General features: G+C 42.8%; 1 protein-coding gene across 1 annotated transcript; it reads right to left on the bottom strand.

Annotated features, from left to right (window-relative positions):
* Nucleotides 1-288: 288 nt before the first annotated feature.
* Nucleotides 289-20,338, bottom strand: wdr43 (WD repeat domain 43). Its single transcript, XM_080750552.1, has 18 exons — nucleotides 20,102-20,338; nucleotides 19,122-19,256; nucleotides 14,737-14,858; nucleotides 11,992-12,112; nucleotides 11,409-11,527; nucleotides 11,126-11,228; nucleotides 10,918-10,982; nucleotides 10,638-10,797; nucleotides 9,773-9,859; nucleotides 9,506-9,631; nucleotides 9,079-9,231; nucleotides 8,476-8,562; nucleotides 7,665-7,696; nucleotides 7,333-7,396; nucleotides 6,875-6,988; nucleotides 6,634-6,703; nucleotides 1,831-1,889; nucleotides 289-1,378 (listed from the first exon to the last, which is right to left on the bottom strand). Exons 1-18 carry the CDS (start codon nucleotides 20,312-20,314, stop codon nucleotides 1,226-1,228), a joined length of 1,983 nt encoding a protein of 660 aa, XP_080606678.1. The 5' UTR covers nucleotides 20,315-20,338; the 3' UTR covers nucleotides 289-1,225.
* Nucleotides 20,339-24,119: the final 3,781 nt, after the last annotated feature.

Here is a 24,119-nt window from a genome sequence, read left to right as displayed (position 1 = left end):
TGACATATTTAGCCATGTGTACGCATGCCCCCAACCACTGAAATAAGAATATCTAAAACAATAGAAAGTAAATGAAATAATTTTAACACTCATCTTTTATATTCTTTAATTACAATCTAAAATATGAACCCTTGTTGTAAAAACCTTAAGTTGTCCTTTAACTCTATTTTTCGTACAATTTGGAAAAAGAAATCGCCCATTTCAAATTGAAGTGCCCATAGACTTTAGGTGCCCACTCAATCTGTATTCGAACCAAAAATGAGTAAATAAGAAGTGCTCTCACGAGTAGACTTTACAGGCTTTCATTTAATCCCAAGGATTTCAGGGAAGGGGAAGAGATACAAACACTGCACTATACATACAGATTTACATTGTTGTGTATGAGGGCATGATGTATGGCCATGTCTGGCCTCCGGGACAAGCAGTTCTCTGTACAATAAAAAAAAAGAAAAGAAAAAAGCAACAAGCTAAGGTTTAGCATTCTAATTCTAGACCTTCCGGAATGTTTTAACTCCCCCAAAACTCTCTCGGCACAACTCCCCGCCGTTTACATAAAGGTCAATCTGGGTCATGAAACACTGTCCGAGTGCTGTGTAATGTACTGATTAACAGAAAATATACTACACTGTAATATACAGTGGACTTTCATAAAAGATTGTTCATAGTCTCGGCTTTTGTGAATTCCGGACACAACTGCAATGTTTGCAAGCTGGGAATGTGACCACGTTCGAGGCAGCGTTTTAATTTCTTCAGTCATTTTTTGTAATTCAAATTCGGTGGGGGTGGGTGTGTGGGGAGTTCCCGTTTGGAAGGCCGGAAGATTTAGAAATGGAAGGCAAACTAAGCAGAACGCAGGGATGAGAACGTATGTGGAATTGGGTGAAAAGATCAGTTTTTTTTTTTTTGTCCCGTCTCTCTGAACGTACGCAGTGATCACCACTTGTTTGGTTAAAGAAGTCTCTGTGTCCAAGTGGTTTAACCGTGCTGTGGTGGCATAGGGGCATGGGGGCCACACTGCCCAACGTCATCCGTCCCTTGCTTTTTGATTTCGTAAAACCATCTGTTTTGGTTCCCTACCCCTGACCCGCCCACCGCCCCTTCCCGCATTTAGTTCCGATAATAAAATCAAAAACTCAAAAAAATAAAATGAACCATATATAACTTTGTTTTTTTAGTTATTTCTTTTCCTCCTTTCAACCGATTTGTGTGATTGGTGATTTCTCGCTCATTCCTCTTCGCTCTCGTCCTTGTGTTCCATGTCCTCTTCTTCCCCGTTGGCTTTGGATTCTGCTTCATCCTGATCCTCGTCCTCCTCGCCTGCTTGCCCGTCCTTGTCTTCTTCCATCGTCTCCTCCGTTACCTCATCCTCCTCCCAGTTCTATGGACGAAAAAAAAGAATAAATTAATAAATAAAAGCACATCAGTCAGGCCCAGCACTGTCCTTCAAATATGGCCTTGCAGTGGTGGTCCAATGACTGATGAAAAGACTGTCCATCTGCGTCTAGGGCTGTCACGGTTACAAATTTAAGTTGGCGATTAATTGGGTTTTTGGCATTGAACATTGGAATACATTTTAAGACTTCATTGCATAGGTGACAAATAATGTAAATCTACAAAGATATTACTGACATTTAATAAAATTACTTAAAATAAATGTAAAAAAGATCTACAAAGCTTACATGAAACGTAAGCTTGTAGATCTGTAATTTCTGCTTTTTTATTTGGAAGTGAAAAAGAAATTCCAACATTATTGAAAATAATTGCAATTATCTCAAATAATTGCGATTAGACGATCACGTAACAATTGTAACAGGCCCATCTGTGACTTACGTCAGAGTCTTCATCCCGGAGACCTTCATCGCCGGAGGCCTCATCTTCGTCAGATGACTCTGTTAAGAGGGGGCGAAGAGGAAACGAATCCATCAAGAGGTCAGAAAACTGAGGCCATGTTCTCAATATCAACGTCTCATGCATGCACAGGAGGACTAACCCATTTAGAACGGGTACACATATCGTGTATCATTATTTTATGCTTTAACTATTGAAAAATAGCAGATATACAAGCTCACAGCGCGGCACCGAGTGCCGCGCTGCGAGCTTGTAGATCTGCTATTTTTGAAAAATCGTGAAAATTAGAATTTTGACCTGATTCTATAAGTGTCTTTTGAATCCTTCTAAGTTTCTATGTCAGCAATCTGGCCAGCCATCATCAAAGAAAAGGTCCTTTTTCACTTAACTGGAGCTCAGTTAGTCTGTTCTTGAGAGACTACTATGTCAGTGGTTCTCAAACCTTTTCATGTGAAGGACCCCCAAAATGATATTTATTTGGCCACTTGGTCACGGACCCCCCAACTCAAAATATTTTGTTCAAGGGACAACCCAGAAGCAAAATTTGCACACATTTTCACAACTTTTTCAAAAATAGCAGATATACAAGCTCACAGCGCGGCACTCGGTGCCGCGCTGTGAGCTTGTATATCTGCTATTTTTCACTGGTTAAAGCATTCAATAATTCTAGGCCTAAATGGGTTCTAAAGCATACAAAAAGGAAAGAAGCTCCTTGTGTGCAGTAGGGCTCATTTGTCTTTGAATTCCCCATGGGGAGCGAGAGTGGGTGGATTTGCATTTCAGTGCGACGGCGGTGCCATTTGGTTATGACAACACAATACAGACTCCCGTGTCCGGACAGAGAATAATGTCAATATGATCTGTCGAGGGGAATGTGAACCCCGCCAGGACACACCCGTCTCCTTCAGATATCATCAGACCAGAACTGAGAACCAGCACCTTCTGCTATGGAAGATGTATTACTCATCAAATTTCTCCCTTTCTAAAAACACACACATACCAAAATTGGACAGTCAAAAACGTTTGAAACTCATGCATTCATCTGCTTGTTTTACAAGAGTTGACAAGAATTGATTATTAACATAAAATGAATAATTTTGACATCACTTATGCTTCATTTTTACGTCATTACATTTAGTATTATTATAATCTCGCTACATTTTGTTGTTGTGTTAGCAGTCTTTGCGGAACCATAAATGTGTGTTGGCTGAAAATTAGGTTGAATTCATTTAAGTGTAAGTACACTAAGAACAAGGGAGAAGGGTAGAATTATGTTGCATCTTCTAAATAATTGACATGCAAAATGCAGGCAAATCGCCAACATTTTGTTGTTACATGTTGATGGACCTTTCACAGTGACACTAAAGAGCAAACCAAATAGAATTCTTGCAATTTAGATACTGGTATGTCCTAATCAGAGAGAACTATATCAGAGTCGGCAAATCTGACATGAAGCATTTAATTTGTTTCTGGTTGGTTGCAAAATGCAACTAAGACTATGGACGGAAATGCCTGTGTAAAATGAAAGCCATTTGTAATGCAAGGAATTGAAGAGGCATATAGTAGTTTACTTCACCATTTAAGTGGGATCTCCATAAGAAACACCTCTGGGGGTCATTTTGTAGGCACCCCAGACAGTTTTTAAGTTGCTTGATTCAATATTTAGGTAGTTCATATTAATTTGCCCTCCGTCTTTCATAAGCCCATTCAACTTCAAACTCCATGTTAACCACATTAGACTCATGGAAAACTGATACTAGTCCTTTTAAAGCAAACTGATATAGTCCTTCTAATGCATGAGGAGAACGTCATTTTTCAATTAGTCATTTCATTATGTTAATACTTTCTGTAATGTGGCGTTTTATCAAGTCCATGCTTGAAATCCATGAAATTCATGCATGAAATATATAATTGAAAAATGACAGTCTCCTCATGCAGGGCTCAACGCCTACCAGGATGAACGCGTGACCAAACCAACAAATATCTGTGAGCAGGTTAACGTTCAGGAGAATGAGCTCCTTTCACAGCCACGTTCAGCCAGGGGTGTCACAAGGGGGGGAAAGTTGGACTATGGCCCAAGGTGGAGGGGCCTTAATTATTTTATGCTTCAACTATTGAAAAATAGCAGATATACAAGCTCACAGCGCGGCACCGAGTGCCGTGCTGCGAGCTTGTAGATCTGCTATTTTTGAAAAGTCGTGAAAATGTGTGCACATCTTTGAATAGTATATATGTATTTTTTAAGCGAACATTTGTAACTCAAATGTTGCTTCTGGGGGGTCCCCGGAACTAAAAAATCAACTAATGTCTTCAATTACCACCATTTTACCTTTTAATGTGCACGATGTGCAGGCTCATGCATGGATCATGCACCACACGTGTGCATGCCATTCACAGCTTTCAAACAAAAAAATCCGCTTGGAAATCCGTTCAGGCATTCAAAAGATAAGAGGCTATAGTGTTTTCTTCAAATGTAAACAAACATGGCTGCCATGTTTGAAAGATAGAGTTGTTCTCAAACATGCATTTCGCGAACGCGATCATGCAGAAACCGGAAGTAGGAAGTAGGGAGTGCACAAAACGGCCAAAACTCAGGAAACTTGTGTTTGTTACCAAGTGTGTTAAGCCCTTTATACTTCATCATACAACAAACAGCAAAAACAGCCCATCAATATTAGCACTGCTCACAACAGTTAGGATTAGGTTGCATTATTTCCTCAGATTATTCGATTGATAACTTTTCTGATTAATCACATAATCGTGAAGTGTGTTTTTATAAGAATAAATGTCTATATCAACGACACAAATTAAAGTCTTAAAGTTATACTGTAACTTTTTTTATAAAACATATCTTAAAATTGTCCTAACTATTAAATTGCTAAAGTTTTAGAACCCCCACTCCATTAATTTCAGCCCCAAAAGCCTTTACTTTATATGTTTTCTACTTAGCAGTGACAGGGGCGGGATTTCGCAGCAAAATGACGTCATCTGCATCATCCGTATACGTTGGCCAATCACATTGCGGATCATACAGACGTGATACACTACCGGCCAATCACAGTGCATCTTGCGTCTCTTCAGGAAATAGCTTGCTTCAACAGCTTTGTTTACGCTGGTCTAGAAGTCTAGCCTGTAACTCCCCAACGCCGGTCCGCAGAGGGACACGAGATGCGAGGCGGGCGAGGCGAGGCGGACGCGGGGGTCTGAAGGCCTGGTCCGTGGCAAAAAACGGCCGAAAAAAGCAGACGTGACTGCGGTTTGCTATAGCGCTACTGACCACTAGTTGAGCAACTTACACCGTATAGCTTTAAGCATTATTTTATATGCAATCCAACAACTTTTTAGAAGATTTTGAAATGTTTAAGAAACATTTAGAACATAGTGACTGGACAAAAATAGAGATCGATCGTTAGTCTAGTTAAGAGTAGGACTAGGTAAACCAACTTCCCCCACAGGCATCAATAAAAGTATACGTTTAAACTTACGGCTGCCTCTGCATGCGAGCAGACAGAAAACAAACGGCTCCTAAAGCTCAACCTAAACCTTAGGAACTTCTTTTCATGAACCCCTGTGCCCCCGGACCGTTAGCAGGGGCATTGAAACGCACGCGGCTCACCTTAATTAGATCATGGAAGCCAATTTTCTAGGTGGTTCAATAAAGCGTCCTTATACAGTTATACGGTAATGAGAACAGAGCGGGGCCTTGTTGTTTCTGCTCTTATGGGGGGGGGGGGGGGGGGGGGGGGGGGATCCTGAACGCTGCCTGTCTGTCTGTCCAGTTGCCAGGCAACAGGAATCTTGTTTGCATGCAAGTGCATCGGTCGAGAGAGACTGCGTGGAATGCCAAAAAATCAAAGAAAAATTGGCAACATAAATAGTTACCGGATTCGTTCTTTGAAGTTTTTTCTTTTATAGAAAACTCACTCCAAAGTGTTAACAGCTCATTGGAACGAAGGTAATGAATGACAAGTCAATTAAGGCAGTGGTTCCTCAACCCACAAACCCCCCCCCCCCCCCATCACAAACACACATATTTTGATATTAATTCTGTCTTTTGGTAGCAGTGTGGTTCCTGTTGTACCTTCTCAAAAGTTAGACCCACAACAGGTCCATTTGGACCCCGGACACAACGTTGGGAACCAGTTGTTCAACGTAATTGCAAAAAATTAAACCGCCACAAGAGTAGGCTACTGGGGTAGTGATGTCATGATGACATCAAAACTAAGCTGGTGCGTGCCAGTGGGACTGAGGCCCCACTGGCTCCACTGTTGGTGACCAATCATCTGAAATGCACTGATCTCTGCATCCAAGGCAAATCATCCCTTTATGGGCCCAATTAGGCAATTATTGATTGTAGTTAATTCAACTGGCAGCAGCGCATGGCTTTTCACCAACACTGTCAATGACGGCTCACTTGCTTCAGCCAAGAAGCCATTTTGAAGAAGCCGAACGTTTATACTTGGTTTGTGCGCCGAAGCAGCAGATCTACAAGCTCAGCGCGGGGCACGACACATTGTGAGCTTATGTACAGTAGATCTGATGTTCTTTGCGTGCGCCCAAGCATAAATCGGGCTTCAGAAAGTCCGAGTGCATTACTTAAGCCCACGGGTAAAATGGCATCTTTAAACTAGTCGACAGAATCTCACACGACAATAAATATTCTACTCTCATCCAATGTGAGTCTATAGGATGCAAACACACATGGGGAAAGGAGCCAAGCACAACGTGGGCTAGAGCGAGGCAGAAAAGAGTTGAGACAGAGAGGAGCAGTATGCAGGCTCTTACCTTCCTCATAAACCAGCCTAGCCGTGTGGTCCACGCCTGTGGCTGTGTTGCTGCTGTCATTTGTCGCCACCTGGTGGCGGACAGGGGGAACAATGCATCAAAGAGCAGTAAAGTCATATTTCAGCATTTAGTCCATTGGTGTTTGTATAACAACCAAATTGACTGGGATATTAACTTCTTCGTGCTCAAAGGGGCGACAATGGGATGCCTTTGGTGGTGTGCGTGCATTGTTGAGACGTACCTGTGATATTAGCAGAAAGAGTTTCCCGTGCAGCTTCGTTAGCTTGTGGGCTAACCTCACTCTGGTCTCTATCATGTGATACAACACTCCCAGCTGGGTGACCAGGTCAGGAAGCTGTTGGAGACACACACAGTCACACAAGTTTGTAATTACTCTTCTAGTGAGGACATCAACATTTCAGAGTCAATCTCCCGATTTCTTTACAGCGATTCCAAGGATGACAACATGTACAGGTGGGAGCAATTCTGCAGGTTCATTTCTAAATTGAGAAATGGATAAAATACAAAAAGCTGCTTCCAACCAGGCTGAACGGCCATTTGGACAGACCAACGTTATGACTATGGCATGGCCAAAAACATGAACATCTGCTCTGCTCTTGAACACAAAGAGTTAGAATATGGAGATAGGTTTCTGCACGACAAGAGACAATATTCTAGTGGAATGAATGCTGGACTCACCGAGGACAGGTAGGAGGTGTGGTGCGTGAGCACCGCCTTGAGCCATCGGACCATCAGTATCGCCCTGAGGAGGTGAGAGAGCACAGCTGCTATTTGCATGGTCATGCACCAGTGGTCTTCATAAAATGCAGTGCCTTTAGCGTGTCGTGCAAATGACTTTATAGAACCTAGACAGTTTGAGAGGCCTTATAATCTCTCATTTTGCAGATTTCTAATTAAAGAAAAAGTAGTGCAGGAAAAGCGGCTTCATCATTGAGGTCTGATATTTGACACGGACGACAGGGGAACGTACGATTTTTGTGGGCAGCTTAAGTGTTGTAAATGTCACTTACTGAAATGGATGCCCCTGCAGTCTCTTGGTGATCTGGAAAGAAGAATATAAGATTAAACTTAATGCTGCCTCATCCTGCAAAAGAACTAAACTAAACAAAAGTTCTCTTCCAAGCTTAGGTCATATTTCCAAAGAGCTAGAACAGAGAGCATTACACACGACAGTCTGATATACACTTTGGAAGAAAGCATCAGCCTTCCTTTCTTTTCCATTACCCCTTTTCTCCCAATTTAGTTGTTTTGCCAATTCCCCTTGTACGGTAGTCCCTCGTCGCTGCCGACTTCTACAGGTTGATTTGTTAGGGAGGTGCCTCTGATACACATGCCACTGCTATTCCGCTTCTTTTCACCTGGACATTTTTTTTGAGTTTTGACAAGTGACAAATGAATGAGCTTCATCAGGAGGACTTCAACCCAAGACAAAAAGATCTGCAATCAGACGTCAGCGAACCCATTTAGGTGACCATTTGTGCACATTGTACAATTTCACCTGTCGTGGTTAAGTGACAGTTGGGCCATCTTCCTAAATTAATTTTGCTACATCTCTTTAAACCGCATTGTTTTATTTTATTGTCTGATAAAGATGTATGAGTCGTTAGTACAGCGACAAAGACCAACCTCTTCACCCTGGAACACGGCCAGCTGTGTTTGTTGGAGCGACCAGCCAAGCCGGATGCACAGGAGCATTAAATCCCCTCGTCTATGAGACGTTGGGAAGGAAACTTTACCTCAACGCCACCCCGGGGGCCCTTTCTTTTTAGGTGTAAGAATGACAAGTACAACAGTGTTTCATCAGCACTGCCCTGCACTCACCGCTTCCACTAATGGCAAGACAGCGGGGAGAGGTAACCGGGCTACCGTCTTCTTTATTACCATTTCCTTTCGGGTCTGGAAAACTTTCTGCAAGGGAAAAAGACAAAAGAGGAATATGATTCAGTATGTTGTGGGAGAATGTCACATGTAAGGTGGACAGGTTCAAGGTTGGCATTGAGGTCAGCCCCCAAATGGCTCAAGCCGCGACAGATCAGGTCGGGAAATGTTCCTTTAATAGCTCGGGTAATGTGGCCGAGGGTGGTGTTTGAAATTACTGTTCTTAGATATTCATCATCAGAAACGGCCGGGAGTGTGTGTGGCGCCATAGATGGAACTGGGCCCATAAAAAGCCTCATCACTCTGGCTGGGTTTTGGCTTGGACACTAACTTTGCAGGGTTGGGGTCAAACCCCAAAGACATTAGCTAAAATTAGCATTAGTCCTTCAGCTTCTGGTCGGAGAGTGGTCAGAATCCATAAGCAAAAGCCCAACGTTCTACTTACCAAGAGACGGAAGATTGTGTGTTTGCATAACAGTAATTGTCAGATTCATGAATTAATAACACCGTTTCAGAGTTTGGGGCTTTTCTGACAAGTGTACTTACATTTAGGATGTTGGCGTCGTCGCTTTCCAAGCCCTGCACAAGCAGCACTGCAAAGTTGTCCGTCTGTAAAGAGGGCTGCCCCTTGGGTCCACCTGCCTTTTCACTGGAGACTTTAGACAGATCAATTTCACCCAATCGCTCCTCTATTGACATCTACAGGGAGAGGGGGTGGGAGCACAGCGAGAAAAGAACCGTCAGGAGAAAGAAGGCAACAACTTGCCGTTATATCGGCTCAATGTTGCAGCACAACAAGTGAACAGAGGTATTGCTGGGGGACGATATTGTGGTTGTACGGATCTATACTTCTTTATTAACTTAGCTGGTGGTGGAAGAATCCAACACCATTACCTACAAAAGACAACATAAGCATTTCAGTAGCATAGTCAGCAGAAAACACTGACTTGCCAGAACAAATAGCACGGCATACCTCTGTTGTGTCTGCTCCTTTTTTCCTCTTCTCGGATCCCTTTGGGGCTGCCTTCAGGGGCGCTTGGTGACCAGGAAGCCCTGGGATCAATATTTTGCTCTTGGCATTGACTATTGGTGTTTTAACCTGAAAGGAAGTGACAATTGCCTGGTTCACATACATGACTGATGTGGCACGTCTAGTGCAGATTGAGTGGATAAAAGGTCAGACTGAAAAGCAAAGAATGCAAAGATCTGTGCTTTCCATGAAAAGGGCTGGGGGTGATACCTTAGAGACCGTGCTTTCCATGGAGAGGGAAAGGGTGGTTTTGATATCTCGCGTAAAGCAGACGTGTCTCTCGGCTGTGTTGATCTCCTACAAACAGGGAGAAAGGAGGTAGACAATGAGTTCAAACACAGTTTCAAAGTCAAATGTATCCCAAACGTTTTAGCTCGAGACCCGAAGAGAAATTTGATTGATGTCTCCCCAGGGCCCAAACTAGTTAAAGGGAATACACCATGAATTTCAAATTTTACATTTTTTTCTTGTTTTTTGGTCTCTTCCAGCCCAAAAAAACCCAATTCATTAACTCTAAGCCTTGCCTTTCATTGCAGTGATTTTTGAAATGGGCGTGTCTGAACGGTACTTTTTTGAAATCTCCCTTAAGTCTAGGTCACATTGGGCTCATTTCCCATTGGGCCCCCTCGAGAAGGGGGCGGTACTTTTTGGGAGGCTATATTCTATTGAGACTATGGGGTGGGCAGGGTAAAGTGGTGCTAAAATTGGAACAATATAGGAAAGATTAGCATGGTGCCATGCTACAATTGGAACGATACAGAGAAGCTTAGCATGGTGCCATGGTACCATGCTAATCTTCTCTGCATCGTTCCAATTTTAGCCCAAAGATTGCGAGCGCCCCGTTGCCAACAAAGGGCATTTTGGTATTACATCTGAAATGGCTTGGAATTAGAGACAGACAGAACATTAAATTTCAATATCCGAGTGGTTGTTTAGGCTAAGACTTGTATAAAACCGTATTAAATATGGACCAATATTTATATAAAATAATATAAAATAGCAGATCTACAAGTTCAACAGTGCTGTAGACAGACACTATTTCAACTGTGCCCAGTGGCTGCAGAAGAGCACTCACCACTCTCTCCATGACTGGCTGTAGGTGGTTGCCATAGGCCAGCATCACTGTCCGCGTGTCGGCGCAGAGGCCTGCCGCTAGCAAGGGGATGGGAAGTGGGGTGTCCTCCACACCAGACATCTGCACCGTACAGGAGGGTGACAATGGCTTCTTACAGGGCCTGGGGGACGGAAGAGAGATCCACGAGTGATTCAGAAATCTAATCTTGTGTGTCTAAGTGTGAGCCACGGAAATCCAACAAAAACCGTTCAACCTGGCCATACAAAAAGGTTATTCTTACCCGTTTAAAAAGTGCTCAAAGAGATGCAGCTGTCCGTCCTTACACACCACCGCCAGCCTCACCACCTGACGGAAGGAAAGCACCCGACGTTAAAGGACGCCATTGATGACAACGTTTCACAGCGAGACTATGGCCGGAGTCTATTGCTCCGCAATAAGCTAGCATTGTGTGTGTTATGGTGCCAAGTATGAATCAAAGCCTTCCTTACCTTTTCCTTGCTGTCGCTAGCAGATAGGTCGATGTGTTGGGGCTCGTCTGTGAGCGTGAAGGACACCACCGAGTTCTTGTCCTTGCCGTCCTCCCGCACTTGCCTGGAGTCAAAGAAAAAGAAAGAAGCTGACGTCATTTTGGGAAAGAGATGTGGAACACAAGGCCAGCCAAGCAGGTCAGGATGGGGAGGCGTGTATTTTGCACGTCACACGATCGCACTACTCCCATCTCAGGCGGGTTTATTGCATTTATGAGCCTCTGCCGGCGGTCTGCGCACTCACCATACGCTGAGGAGTCGATCGTGCGCCGCGCCAGACAGGAAGTAGAGGCCGTTGCTGTCCGGGGGTCGCGTGGTGGCGAAGCGCAGGGTCGTGACGGCTGTGGAGTGACCTGTGAATTTCTGCAACGACAGAAACAGTTTGCTGTAGGCATCTTCTGAAATGAGCTCGGTGGCATCCTTGGAGACAAGTCCTGGATGTTTTTGTGTTATCCTTTTAGACTAAGTGTTTGACCTGTACATAAATGTGCCAATATGACTTTTAGAGGGTTACATTTCTGGCATTTTACTCGACAGCCACCCTGCATTATGATCATAGATCAAGTTGATAGATTTGTTATGCTACACAGTGAGGACACTTATATTGGTAGGAGCTGCAACAAGTGATTTATTCACTTCATATGCAAAATGCACTGCAATTCAATATCCCTCACTATAGACTGTTTAACCAACTGAGCCAAATGACAGCAACAATAAAAACCGATAGACTTAAATTAATATCGCTCTTTTAGCCTGCAAAGTCTAATAACAGCCATAGCCATCCACTGATAATGATAATTGGCCAACAGTTAGACGTGAACACTCACCCTAAACACCTCCTTGGTCTCCAAGTCCCACATCTTGATGATCTGTCCTGCCGAGAGCAGCAGCTTGCCGTCCGGACTCACACACACGCTGGTGATGGACGCACGGTCTGCCTTCCACTTACTGTAAGACACACACCAACACAGTCACAACCAAGGCCGGGCCATACCACTTCAATCAATATACAACTCAGTCACAACCAGGCCTTGGCCATACAACTTCAATATCACGACCATTTAAACATTTTGAAATCGTAAAATAGCACATATACATATATGCCCGCCTGACAATATATGGGGCACCTATTGCTTTGTTTCAGGGAAGTGACTTTGCCATGTCACAATTCAGGACTCAAGTCTACGCACAGCCACAAAGCGCATATGAATCAATAAACCCGAGATGGATGACCACATAGTATTTGGATAGAACTCAAACGCAGACATGGGCACAAATAAAGTATGCTAAACACATAGGGTAGAAGAAGAAAAAGGTGCAGTTCCCCCCCCCCCCCCCAAAAGAAAATAACCATGTGACAAACATCTATTTTTATACTTAAAATAATAGGAAATCCTGGACAATATATTCAGATTAAGAGATTAGCATATTGCAATTGTGTTTATATTTTCAGAATGAGAAAAATGTTGCCTTCTACATTCCATGAGTAACTGTTGCACAGGACGTGGATTGCTTTAGTTAGTTGCAGGAGTACATAGTTTAATGCAAAAAAGATAATGTATCTGCTATCGAGTTTAACATCCAGTGCTGGAAAAGGCATATTATCCCATTCAGAACGGGTAGACATTACAGTGTATTATTATTTTATGCTTTAACTATTGAAAAATAGCAGATATACAAGCTCACAGCGTGGCACCGAGTGCCGCGAGCTTGTAGATCTGCTATTTCTTTTTTAATCGTGAAAATTAGAATTTTGACCCGATTCTATAAGTGTCTTTTGAATCCTTCTAAGGTTTTTTTTGAAAAACCTTTCCATGTCAGCAATCTGGCCAGCCATCGTCAAAGAAAAGGTCCTTTTCACTTCAACTGGAGTTAGTCAGTTAGTCTGTTCTTGAGAGATTACTATGTCAGTGGTTCTCAAACCTTTTCATGTGAAGGACCCCCAAAATGATATTTATTTGGCCACGGACCCCCATCTCAAAACATTTAGTTCCAGGGACCACCCAGAAGCAAAATTTGAGTTACAAACGTTCGCTTTAAAAATACATATATTCAAAGATTTGCACATATTTTCACGACTTTAAAAAAAATAGCAGATCTACAAGCTCGCAGCGCGGCACAGAGTGCCGTGCAGTGAGCTTGTAGATCTGCTATTTTTCACTGGTTAAAGCATTCAATGATTCTAGACCTAAATGGGTTAATTCAAAAAAGATAATGTATCTGCTATCGAGTTCAACATCCAGTGCTGGAAAAGGCATATTATTTTTTGGGGGCAGAGGGGGTGTTTCAGAAAGTTATCCCGGGAAAGACTTACGATGCCAGTCACTGTGTGCTGCTGACCACAGCAATGCTCTGGGACAAACTCTGGGAGTTACAATACAACCGTTTTTCAATGTTAGGTCTGGGGCCCAGAAAGGGTTTAATTTAAGAAACAATTACACTGGCCTTATCCTTTAACAGCTATATAAACATATTATTCACGCACAGGGGGTCAGGTTGACCTGGTTACATCAGCTCTCAAAATATAATTTACATTATGTATATCTGCTATTTTTGATGCTACATCAAGTACTTTTGCAGGATACCCCCTGGAATCCCTGCAGGGTTCCCAGACCCCACTTTGAGAATCCAATGCTCTAGACTTGGTCAATTTCAACGGGTCGGTTCTGTACTTGGTCCGCAATATTTTCCCTTTCCACTAAATATAGCCAATTTACAAACTTACAGCTGCACTTTTAGATCTTCCATTTTCAACAAATGGTCCCCCCCAGAATAGGGATGATAGAGTTCAAGTAGTTTAAGTCATGACATCACAAAATCTTCTCTATCTACAATGTGTAAATTGGCTTCAGCAGAGCGTTAAATCATGCATTTCCGGTGTACAAAGATGAGTTGTTTGACCACAAACTGTCCTTGATAAGGAGGAATTTGTGAAGACATTATCATCTGCTATTTACAACTATGGCGCATAGCGTGAAGGTAAATGAATCAGCTGCCAGAAAAATATACTACAACAGGGTGAACTTTCCAGATTGCTAAGATACATTCTCAAATGATAAATGTTACTCCCAATTCATATATTTTCAGTGGTAGTGGCTTGCACAAGCATCACAAGTTTTCTTTTTGTAGTCGAGTGCGAGATGCAGTGGTTCTCAAATTGGGGCCCTGGGACCCCCAGGGGTCCTTGGGGAGGGTTGCAGGGAGTCCTCAGCAAAAGTTGTTAATACAGCATCATGATAATTTTTACCACTTTATCCATTTGTACATAGGCTATTCAAAAATAGCAGATCTACAAACTCACAGCGCATAACTTTGTGCAGCACTGCAAGCTTGTACATCTGCTATTTCTGAACAATTATCAAAAATGGGTTAGGTTCAGGTGTTTATCTTCTTAAGACCCTGGCACAAAACATTTTCAGATGGGGGGTCCGCAGCCAAAAACATATCAATTTGGGGGTCCATGACATGAAAGGGTTTTGAGAACCACTGAGCTGGTGACATGTCATGATGTAACAAAACAAACTTAAGCCAACACTGAGAGGATTAGGAGGAAAGAACCAAGAGGAACTGACAAGCGCGTCTTGCCCGTCTGCAGGTCCCATTCCACGATGTGGTTATCGTCTGAGCCGCTGTACAACAGGTTGTCCTCTGGATGCCAGTCCACACAGTTCACCCCTCCACTGTGGCTTCCCTCCTGGCAGAGGAACACAAAATGACACAAAACAATGTTACAAATATTCACAAGCAGGCACTGTCACAAGGAAAGTGAAAATTATTATTATACATATAGTACAGTAGTCGGGCAGAAATCTCTATTCTCCATATTTTAACTTTTTGAGTTTCTTTCGGAAATGAATGCTTTACTTGATCATACTAAAGCGTCATACAAAAGTATCAAGTATACTAGTTCCACAACCTCCGAGCTTGTGGATCTGTTATTTTTCTTATTTTTGCAATTTTGTAGTCTCTGTCATGCCGTCCCACTCAGCCAGTAGTAATCATTTAGAGAGCAAGTCGCGAAGCTTAAGATTGGATCTTTGAAGCCCTTACACTTAAATAGTCTTGCCCAACAATCTCTCAGTAGTCAAAATGGTCAAATTTGGGCTAGAGTTTGTTTTTTCTTCACACTAATTTCCAGACATTTCAGCTGATTTGATAATGTTGTAGTCAAGTTAAATGTAATTGCTCTGGAAAGTGCCATAGTATGTGCAATAACACAATAGCAATCTTTGGAACAAAACCACAATAATTCCTTTAAGATTCACCCCTCTTTAAAGCTATACTGTGTAAGTTGCTCAACTAGTGGTCAGTAGCAGTAGAGCAAACCGCTTCGCGTCTGCTTTTTTCGGCCGTCTCGCCTCGCCGAGACCTATCCATAGAGGTCTTTCGTGTCCCTCTACGAGCCTCGGTTGGGGAGTTACATGCTAGACTCCTAGCCCAGTGTAAACACTGCAGTGTACTTCCTGAAGAGCTCAGCAGTGTATGATCTGGGCTTTGATTGGCCGGTAGGGAGACACGTGTACAGAATGATGCATATGACATAATTTTGCCGGGAAAAACAGCCCCGGTCACGGCCACCAGGGCTCAGTAGAACACATATAAAGAAAAGGCTTTGGGAGCTGAAATTAACAGAGTGGGGGTTCTAAAACTTTAGCGATTTAATAGTTAGGACAATTTTAAGATATGTTTTATAAAGAAAGTTACATAGTTTAACTTTAAGTTTAGTCCATGTGAATATTTACCACCTCTGGTCCGGGTCCAGTTCATTTGGAGTGAAAGCCCCAAATGAACCTGGTACTACAGACCAATATACTGCAATCTGGAGCAGTGGTTCTCAAAGTGGGGTCAGGGACTCCCAGGGGTCATTGGGGGGTTCCAGGGGGTACCCAGCAAAATGTGTTAATACAGGATACTTTAACCACTTATGCCGTCTCAGGCAACCATGAGCCACGTGAGACACCGCCGAGCGAGTGGTAGCGAGCGAATCGCCGTGTCGACTAGCGTTCCAACAGTCGCATGAGCAGACTCAGCACTGTTACCGAGTTATGTGCCGTTATGGACAGAATAATAAATCTTCGGCACCTCTGCACGGTCCAGGTGAACACAACGGAGCGCTCCCTACCTCAGGTTCAGCCAATCACAAGCTTCCACGGGCGGGTCTTAACTGGGACCAGAACAGTGTTTAGATACACGCATAGCATCATGGGAAATGAAGTTCCTGCACATCAACGGTTACAGTAGACCGCGATATGATATAAAATATGAATACGTCCAATTTCTGAACATACTCCTCAATGGCACAGAACAGCCAATGAATGACAAACCAAACATACTCCTCAATGGCACACAAATCTACCTAGCACAAAACATGTTCAGATGGGTGTCTGTGGCCAAATACAAATTTTGGGGTCCTTGACATGAAAAGGTTTAAGTACCACTGCTACATTTGACATAAATGTGCAGTTTGCAAATAATCTCTAAAAGTTGATTCGCCTTGTGCATGGCATGCGTATGAATCTTAAGTCAGCGCCCCAATCTGTGAGAACAAGAGGAGCACAAGCCTGTGTTTGTAATAACTCTAATTCTCCAGTAAAATCACTCAACTAAGTAACACAAACACAAATTAGCAACCTTGTTTACTGCCAAACTACTGATAATTCAATTCCACTGGGCAACTTCCGTCTATTTGATAGAATATGTGCTTCTTTCTGAAACAACTCGGACAGTCCACTCTGTCTGTCAAAAGTGTCAACCGTACCATAATTAATTTCTAGTGTGAACACTAATTGATTCGAAACAATTGCAGTAGAGATACTAATGTAGCCTTTTCATCGTTGATACGGTAGAGTTGCATTGCTTTGGCAGGGGACAAACTTGAGTTTAACAAATAAAGTGGCCTTTTGCAGGTTGCCAGGTGCACACTTTTCAACTGGCATTGTGATCACTGATCAAAAGAGATGACCGGGCACCCTAAACAATTTAGGCCCATTTATGCGGGCTGTGAAAGTGCAGAGCTAATGGAGCAATACTAAGCTATATGAAAAGGATAGACCTTTGCTAATCCAGTGAGAGAAATTCTGTTCAGCTTCACCCAGCTGATGGCTGCTCAGATGGTCATGATGAGCTCTCAGGGGGAGAGCTACAAGGGGTTAAGTGTCTCAGAGGGACATGTTGACACGAGCCGGCCAGCAGGCCAACCGGTGACAGCCTCTCGACCCACTCAACTATGGATGACCACAAAGAGTATGAAAAAAGTAGTCCTCCCAGTGGTGTTTTAAGTTTTTTCGGAGGGTATACCCACTGTACCATAATTATTCCCTCCCACACGCATGGCAAGCGCACGTATATACACCCAGTCACCGACTGAAATAACCGCTCTATTGTTAAGTTAATGTGTGAATTATTTTGAAACTCCATTGGCCAGTGGTCAGTCATTATCACCTCAAGACAAAAGCCACACATCACCTCGGCACCCAGACACCACATTACATGAAAAAACGGTAGCAGATATGCTTACTGGACGGTAAACTTTTTTCCCCCAAAATGTCTTGGACGCTTTAATACATACATAGCGTAACACGGTAGAACACACCACTGTGCCTCCCTACTCTAGTGTCTGCAGTTATTAGACAAACATGTTATATAGACATATTAATGTGCAGTGATGTCATTACGTGCGCATCCCGCATCAAAAACTCATTCAAGTCGCCCAGGGACTCATTCATGTCATGGTCCTGGGGTCCCGGGGATGCGCCTCCATTGGAGTCCATGTTAAAATAATGAACCGGGTCGCGGTAAAAGAAAAACATTTTAAAATTCCACAGACACCACCATTGTTCATGGGTGAAAGCATCCTACTTTACCCTACGTTAACACAAATAAAATCCACATAGAAAGTCTTAAACAGGTGATAGAAACGTCAATGTTTTGATTCCACTGACGTCCGACACCATTTTGCGCGCCCGAATTCATTAGGGGCACATGCTGTAGTAGTTTTAGTAGTTCTAAGTTCAAGCATTAGCCAAAATAAATATAAGAAATAGGCAAACGTTTTGAAAATAGCCGATCTACAAGCTCACAGCGCTCGAAAACATTGTATTGAGGACTCATAAAACTTTTCTGGGACCCATTTGAATGACCACCTGTGGGTCCTGGGACCCATTACATTGAAAACCTAGTAACTTCACTGAATGTGATTTATTGATTGTAAGTGTGTCTTATATCTTGGTAAACCTAAGTAGAAAGCAGCCGTACAAGGTTTTTCTTGCACATCCACTCAGAAGAATGCACACAGTCTGCTTTTCTGCAGGTGTAAATCCGAAGTTCACAAAAACACTGAAGCCTTCAAAATATCCAAATTATAATAAAACACATTTGAGATATTATCTATGCCACAACCAGCTTAACCAGATGGAACCCTGGGTTCCAATGAAGCAGACATTTAATTTCCCACTAATAATCAAAACAGGCATTTCCAACCAGATTTTTTGCAAATCAAACAAGCCCAAATAGTCAAAATGACTTTCTGGAGTGAACCAAGAAAGCAGACTATTGGTGTCAAAGTGCTCTTACTCTCCCAGACTGTCAAAAAAAAAAAAGTTTTCATAACCTTAGAGTCTAAGGTTATAAAAACCTTTTTTTTTTTAGTCTAAGGCTTAGACTAAGGGTACTAATATACTATCTAAATGTAATATTTTCTTTTACCTAGCTAGATCAACAGCAACGAAATACATAGGTCTACATTTAAAAGAATATGCAGCACAAGTTATTCTCAAATTATGCTACACATACTAATGGCACATCCATTTATGTGGTAAGAATATTAAAAATTAAAATTCTATGAGTCCAAGTGTATTTTACTGTCGGGTACGTCATTTCACTTTAGCAAAGTGTGTACAAACAAGTCATATGAGTTATGAACAAGTATAACAGAAGTGATCACACAGTCCAAACTTACCAAGGTGCAGTGCAATGCCCCCTTCGCTGTGCTGTAGATTAGCACGGTGCCAGCTGCAGTGCCCATTGCCAGCAGGTCTGCCTTGGCTTCCAGATTCCCTGCCTCTGATTTCCGCTTCTTCCTCTGAGGACCCTCCTGAAAATCATCACATAATCCACACTGACAATCAGCGAGCACATTTCTCACAATTAAAGTTTCAATGAATCCCCAAATAAAGTATTGGCTGATTTGAAAGGTTTAAAGAGACAGTTAACTGGTGAGAATGAGCAGTGCCAGTGCCCTAGCGTTTGACCTACTATATTAGTTTAGTTCGTGTCAATTTCAAATACACCCAATGTAATAAATGTACACAATAATGATTCAACACACACACGCATAACAAATACGTTATAATCTCACTGCCTTGAAAAGTCCACTAACATTGTTATAAGTGACTTTTGGTACACAAACTGAAAAACGACTGCAGCAACAAGTGTCATGGTGGCCCAACAAACTAGACTGAGCTAAGCCAAGGCTAATGAAAATAATGTACATTTTTAAGTTAGGAAGGAAAAAAACACGATTCTACTGGTCTCAAATAACCGACAGCTCTTGTGTGGTTGTTTTGTGCATTTATTTCATATCTCCTTTTACTTCGTGTCGCCCTCTCACACACATCAAGCCACGTTTTAGTGTAAACCGTATTTCCAAGAAAACCATGTGCGACAGACATGTGCCATAGTGCGCAGCAGCTGTGTGTCCAAGCTAGCCGAGCGGCTAACGTGGCTAACCAGGCTAAACAGCTACCATTATTATTATTATCATTACACATGGACGCACCGTTACGAACACCAAACAAACGCATTACCGACACGTTTCGCGTGACCCGAGCGTCGCTGACACCGTTCTAAACGCAGTCGTTACACGGTTAACATGACTGTGGTGTCCACGGGGCCTCGGCTCCGGGCTGCAGAGGAGGGGTCCCCCTCGGCCTCGCGTACCTTGACTGTCCCGCATGGGGCCCATGCTATGCATGTGCAGGTGGCGCTCAGATGCGCGGAAGGCACGTATTCCTGGTGGAGCGTCTTGCTGTCCGTGTTCCACACCCGCAGCCTGCCGTCCTGGGCACACAGCGCCAGGTACTGCCGCGATTTGGGCGAGAAAACGCAGGGTAGCCCCGCCGGAGAAGAGCCAGTGCCTCCGTCGGCCGCCATTTCTGAAACTGCTACACTGCTATGTGTGTATGCGTGCGTGGTATGCTGTGCCTGTGCTGATGCGTCTGTCTGCGTGGTTCTCGCTAACCACGTGTGGCCGTGCGCGGGCATGCGCATTTCAGCGCAATGGGGCAAACGCTGGCTCCGGGCCCCGTTTTGGGGCCGCCGACCCGTTTTTATGGGTCTTAAATATGTTACTACAGACGTAGCCTGGTTCCAGCACATAGACCCGCCCACTCTCAGAGTGGACTGTTTGAGTCTGAAATCAGGCTATTTACAGTGGTTCTCAAACTTTTTCATGTCAAGGACCCCCAAATTGACACTTATTTATTAGCCCGCGTGCAGGCCCCCATTTGAAAAGATATGCCAAGGAGTCAAGGACCCCAAGAGAAGATTTGTATGGCTATAGCAGTGATTCTCAACTATTTATTTATTTCAAGGACCCCTAGTTTGACATGTATTAGGCTACGCTACGGACCCCCATTTAATGGCATTTCTATCGATGGGAACACAATTTATATAGTAAAATCCAGAGCCCTAGAACGGTCACTCTGGTAAAATCTATGTTAATTTAACTCTGAGAGTGTACAAATGGAACCAAATCCATTTGTACACTCCATTTGTTCCATGTATACACTCTGGGTTACATGCTTGGCATTTGATGGGGACCCCTGGCACTCCCTTGATGCTCCCAATTTAATGGTTTAATAGGCCTAAGTTACATTCTATTTGTTTTGTTGACCCCTGGCAAAATAATGGTGTTCTGTTTCTGTTTTCTTCTGTACATTTGTATTTATCAATAGGCTAACAGTATATTTATTAAAGTTATTTATGAGTTAATATTTACTTAATCCAGACAGAGGTTTGGGACCTTTTGGACTCCAATCTGCCATTGCAGCATAAAACAAACAAACTTCCTTGCTAACAAAGTCGTGTTATAAGCCTGCATAAATAAGTGTTTCACCTCACTTTTACCTGTAATTGTACACTGTTAATTATTACCAGGATCTCACAATACTTTACATTATTATTTCACAATATAATACTGTATTCTGAATATTACTGTGTAATCACACCATCCTCTGTGATAACACAACGAATGACTGTACTCTAAATTGTTATCAGGATTACACAACACTTTACAATATATCTCACAATAAAATATTGTGTTCAGAATGTTATTGTGATATCACAACAAATAACTTGAACCGCGCTGCATTGTGGGATTTCATTTCAAATTTTCATCCATTGTGAGAGGGAGAAGCAGTGAACTGATGGTGAAGATGGAATTATGAAATTATTTTCAATTCAAAGGAGCTTTCAGAAGTCGTATGAAGTTCATAACAGTGCTCTGCTAAGGTAAGTCAGTTTTCTCTCCTCCACCTTATAGTTGTGCTATCAGTCTTGCTCCAGCAAATTGTGTGCAGCACTGCCGCCGAAGTTTTTCATGTCTGTAATAACATTTTAAATGTGTGTTTCCCTCACACACCGTTAAGTAACTAAATAACAGATATACAAGCTCACAGCGGCGGCACTCGGTGCCGCGCTGTGAGCTTGTAAGCCAAGCCGGTGTGTGTGTGGTTTGTGCCGCTCACAGGCTCACGTCCATGGGGCTTTAGTGTTATGTAAGTCGGCTACGCAATGTTCGCCGACCGACGCGCGGGGACTCGGGGAGCTCTCCCGCGACGCACGAGTTACGCGGGTCCATTGTGTGGTTTCGGTGTGGACACAGGCTCACGTCAGCGGGGCTTAGTGTCATATGTTGGCTGCTTACTAGCGGTAGGGAACGTTCGCCCCGCCGGTTCAATACAGCCGACGCGCGGGGAAGAATGCGGGTCCATTTGGTTCCTATCATTTAGCTGTGGACCACCTGGAACTTCATCACCCAGACGCGATAATGACCGGACACCACTTTGAGAACCACAGACAATCCTTGTGTCAGTTGTTGTATCCTTACGCGTTACGCCGGGTCCATTTGGTTCTCAACTATATCAATGATAATATTTGCACCGCGGGGGAGGTTTTATGCTCCAGTGTGGCTAAAAGTTGCTGTTGTAAAAGCAACCGATCCACAACACAAGCCAAGCGTCACGACACAGGAGTCTGTAGATCATTGGTTTTCAAAGTGGGGTCCGGGACCCCTCAGGAGTCCTTCAGGGAGTTCCAGAGGGTCCCTGGCTAAATGATAACAGGTCCATTTGTTCTATTTGTACATTCTGAGAGTTAAATTAACATATATCATCTCAGAGATAGAAATGCCATTAAATGGGTGTCCTGGGGGTCCTTGAAATTAAAATGGAATCACTACAGAGCCTTAAAAATCTTCTCTTATGGGGGTCCCTGGCGTGTATATCTTTTCAAATGGACGTCCACTGGCAGATAAGTGTTAAATTGGGGTTTGTTGACGTGAAAAAGTTTGAGAACCACTGCTGTAGTTGGTCTATATTCGACGGGTGACACCATCAGATTAATGATTGATTATTAGCATACCTGACGTTGTGCTGTCCACTGCAGTAGGAGCATAAATTCAATTTCTGTCAGAAATCCCATCATAAGTATAATGTCCTTAAATCCTTATGCATGGATTACATCTATATGTTTTGACTTTGTTGGAATCTCCTCGCCCCTCCCCTTTTCTCCACATGTGAGACATTATGGTCATTAGGGTGACATAGGGTGATTTTTTCCCCCTTAATATCATAATGTAAGCATACCTAGAAAATAATGTAAGTCAGAAAATACTGGAATGTGTCTGAATAGAGATTTTATTTTTTATCTTCATCAAATAATATTAAAGTAAAATAAACTGAACATTTTGGAAAGATTTTTTTTTTTTTAATGTACCAAAACAGTACATGCCACAGAGTGATACACCACTCTGTGGGCATAAATAAATTGTGTGTGTGTGTGTGTGTGTGTGTGTGTGTGTGTGTGTGTGTGTGTGTGTGTGTGTGTGTGTGTGTGTGTGTGTGTGTGGATTGTGGAATGCATTTAGCATTTCACCTCTTAACAATATCACACGATGGGTATCTCTGTTCAGGTGATACAATGAAACCTTGGGCCTGGAAGGATGCTGTCCATTGAAGAACAAGTATGTCTGCAGTATCCTGAGGATGGCACGTGCACTCTGGAGTTTATCCAAAGGTATTATACTTATAGGCTAATGAAAATTAATTATACTGAATTTAACATTGTTAATAGAATTTGGCATAGAATAATACAAAGTAGATCTAATGTGATTGACAAATTGATTGAGGTTCTAGATAAGGTTTTAGAGGTCCTGGAGAGAGTTTGGTGTCAGCTTGAGATCTCTTGGGCATGGTCATTGAGGTGGTTGTTGTCTTGTCTTGTCTTATTTATTTTACAGGCGTGTGCCGCAGCCGCCGATGTGCAGAGGACAGAGAAATTACCAAGCACCCCCTGCTTGATTGTTCAAGGTACTGTTGATATCTGGATTTTATATTATAATCTACATGATCATAAACTACTTTTCACATAAGCTGATCAGTGTCTTGATCTACAGCAGTGGTTCTCAAACCTTTTCGTGTCAAGGACCCCCGAATTGACAAGCCAGTAGACCCCATTTGAAAAGCAATGCCAGGGACCCCCATAAGAGAAGATTAGGCTACAGACCCCCCATTTAATAGCATATCAATCTCTGAGACCCCAATCTACAGTATATTGTAAAATCTATGTTAATTTAATTCTGAGTGTACAAATGGGAACAAAATTGACATGTTAGGGTCCATTTGGTTCTGAGTTACATACCCAATAAGGGTCCATTTAGTTCCTAATTATCATTTAG

Source organism: Nannobrachium achirus (genome assembly GCF_963921795.1).
Source record: "Nannobrachium achirus genome assembly, chromosome: 20".
NCBI lineage: Eukaryota > Metazoa > Chordata > Actinopteri > Myctophiformes > Myctophidae > Nannobrachium > Nannobrachium achirus.
This window is presented reverse-complemented; position numbering and strand designations above follow the sequence as displayed.

Excerpts from the sequence above, each read along its gene's own strand:
- wdr43 (XM_080750552.1), bottom strand. The coding sequence starts at position 20,314 with ATGGCGGCCGACGGAGGCACTGGCTCTTCTCCGGCGGGGCTACCCTGC. Across the intron at positions 19,257-20,101 it reads CCCCATGCGGGACAGTCAAG|GAGGGTCCTCAGAGGAAGAA; the intron begins GTACGCGAGGCC and ends GATGATTTTCAG. Across the intron at positions 14,859-19,121 it reads GGGCATTGCACTGCACCTTG|GAGGGAAGCCACAGTGGAGG; the intron begins GTAAGTTTGGAC and ends TTCCTCTGCCAG.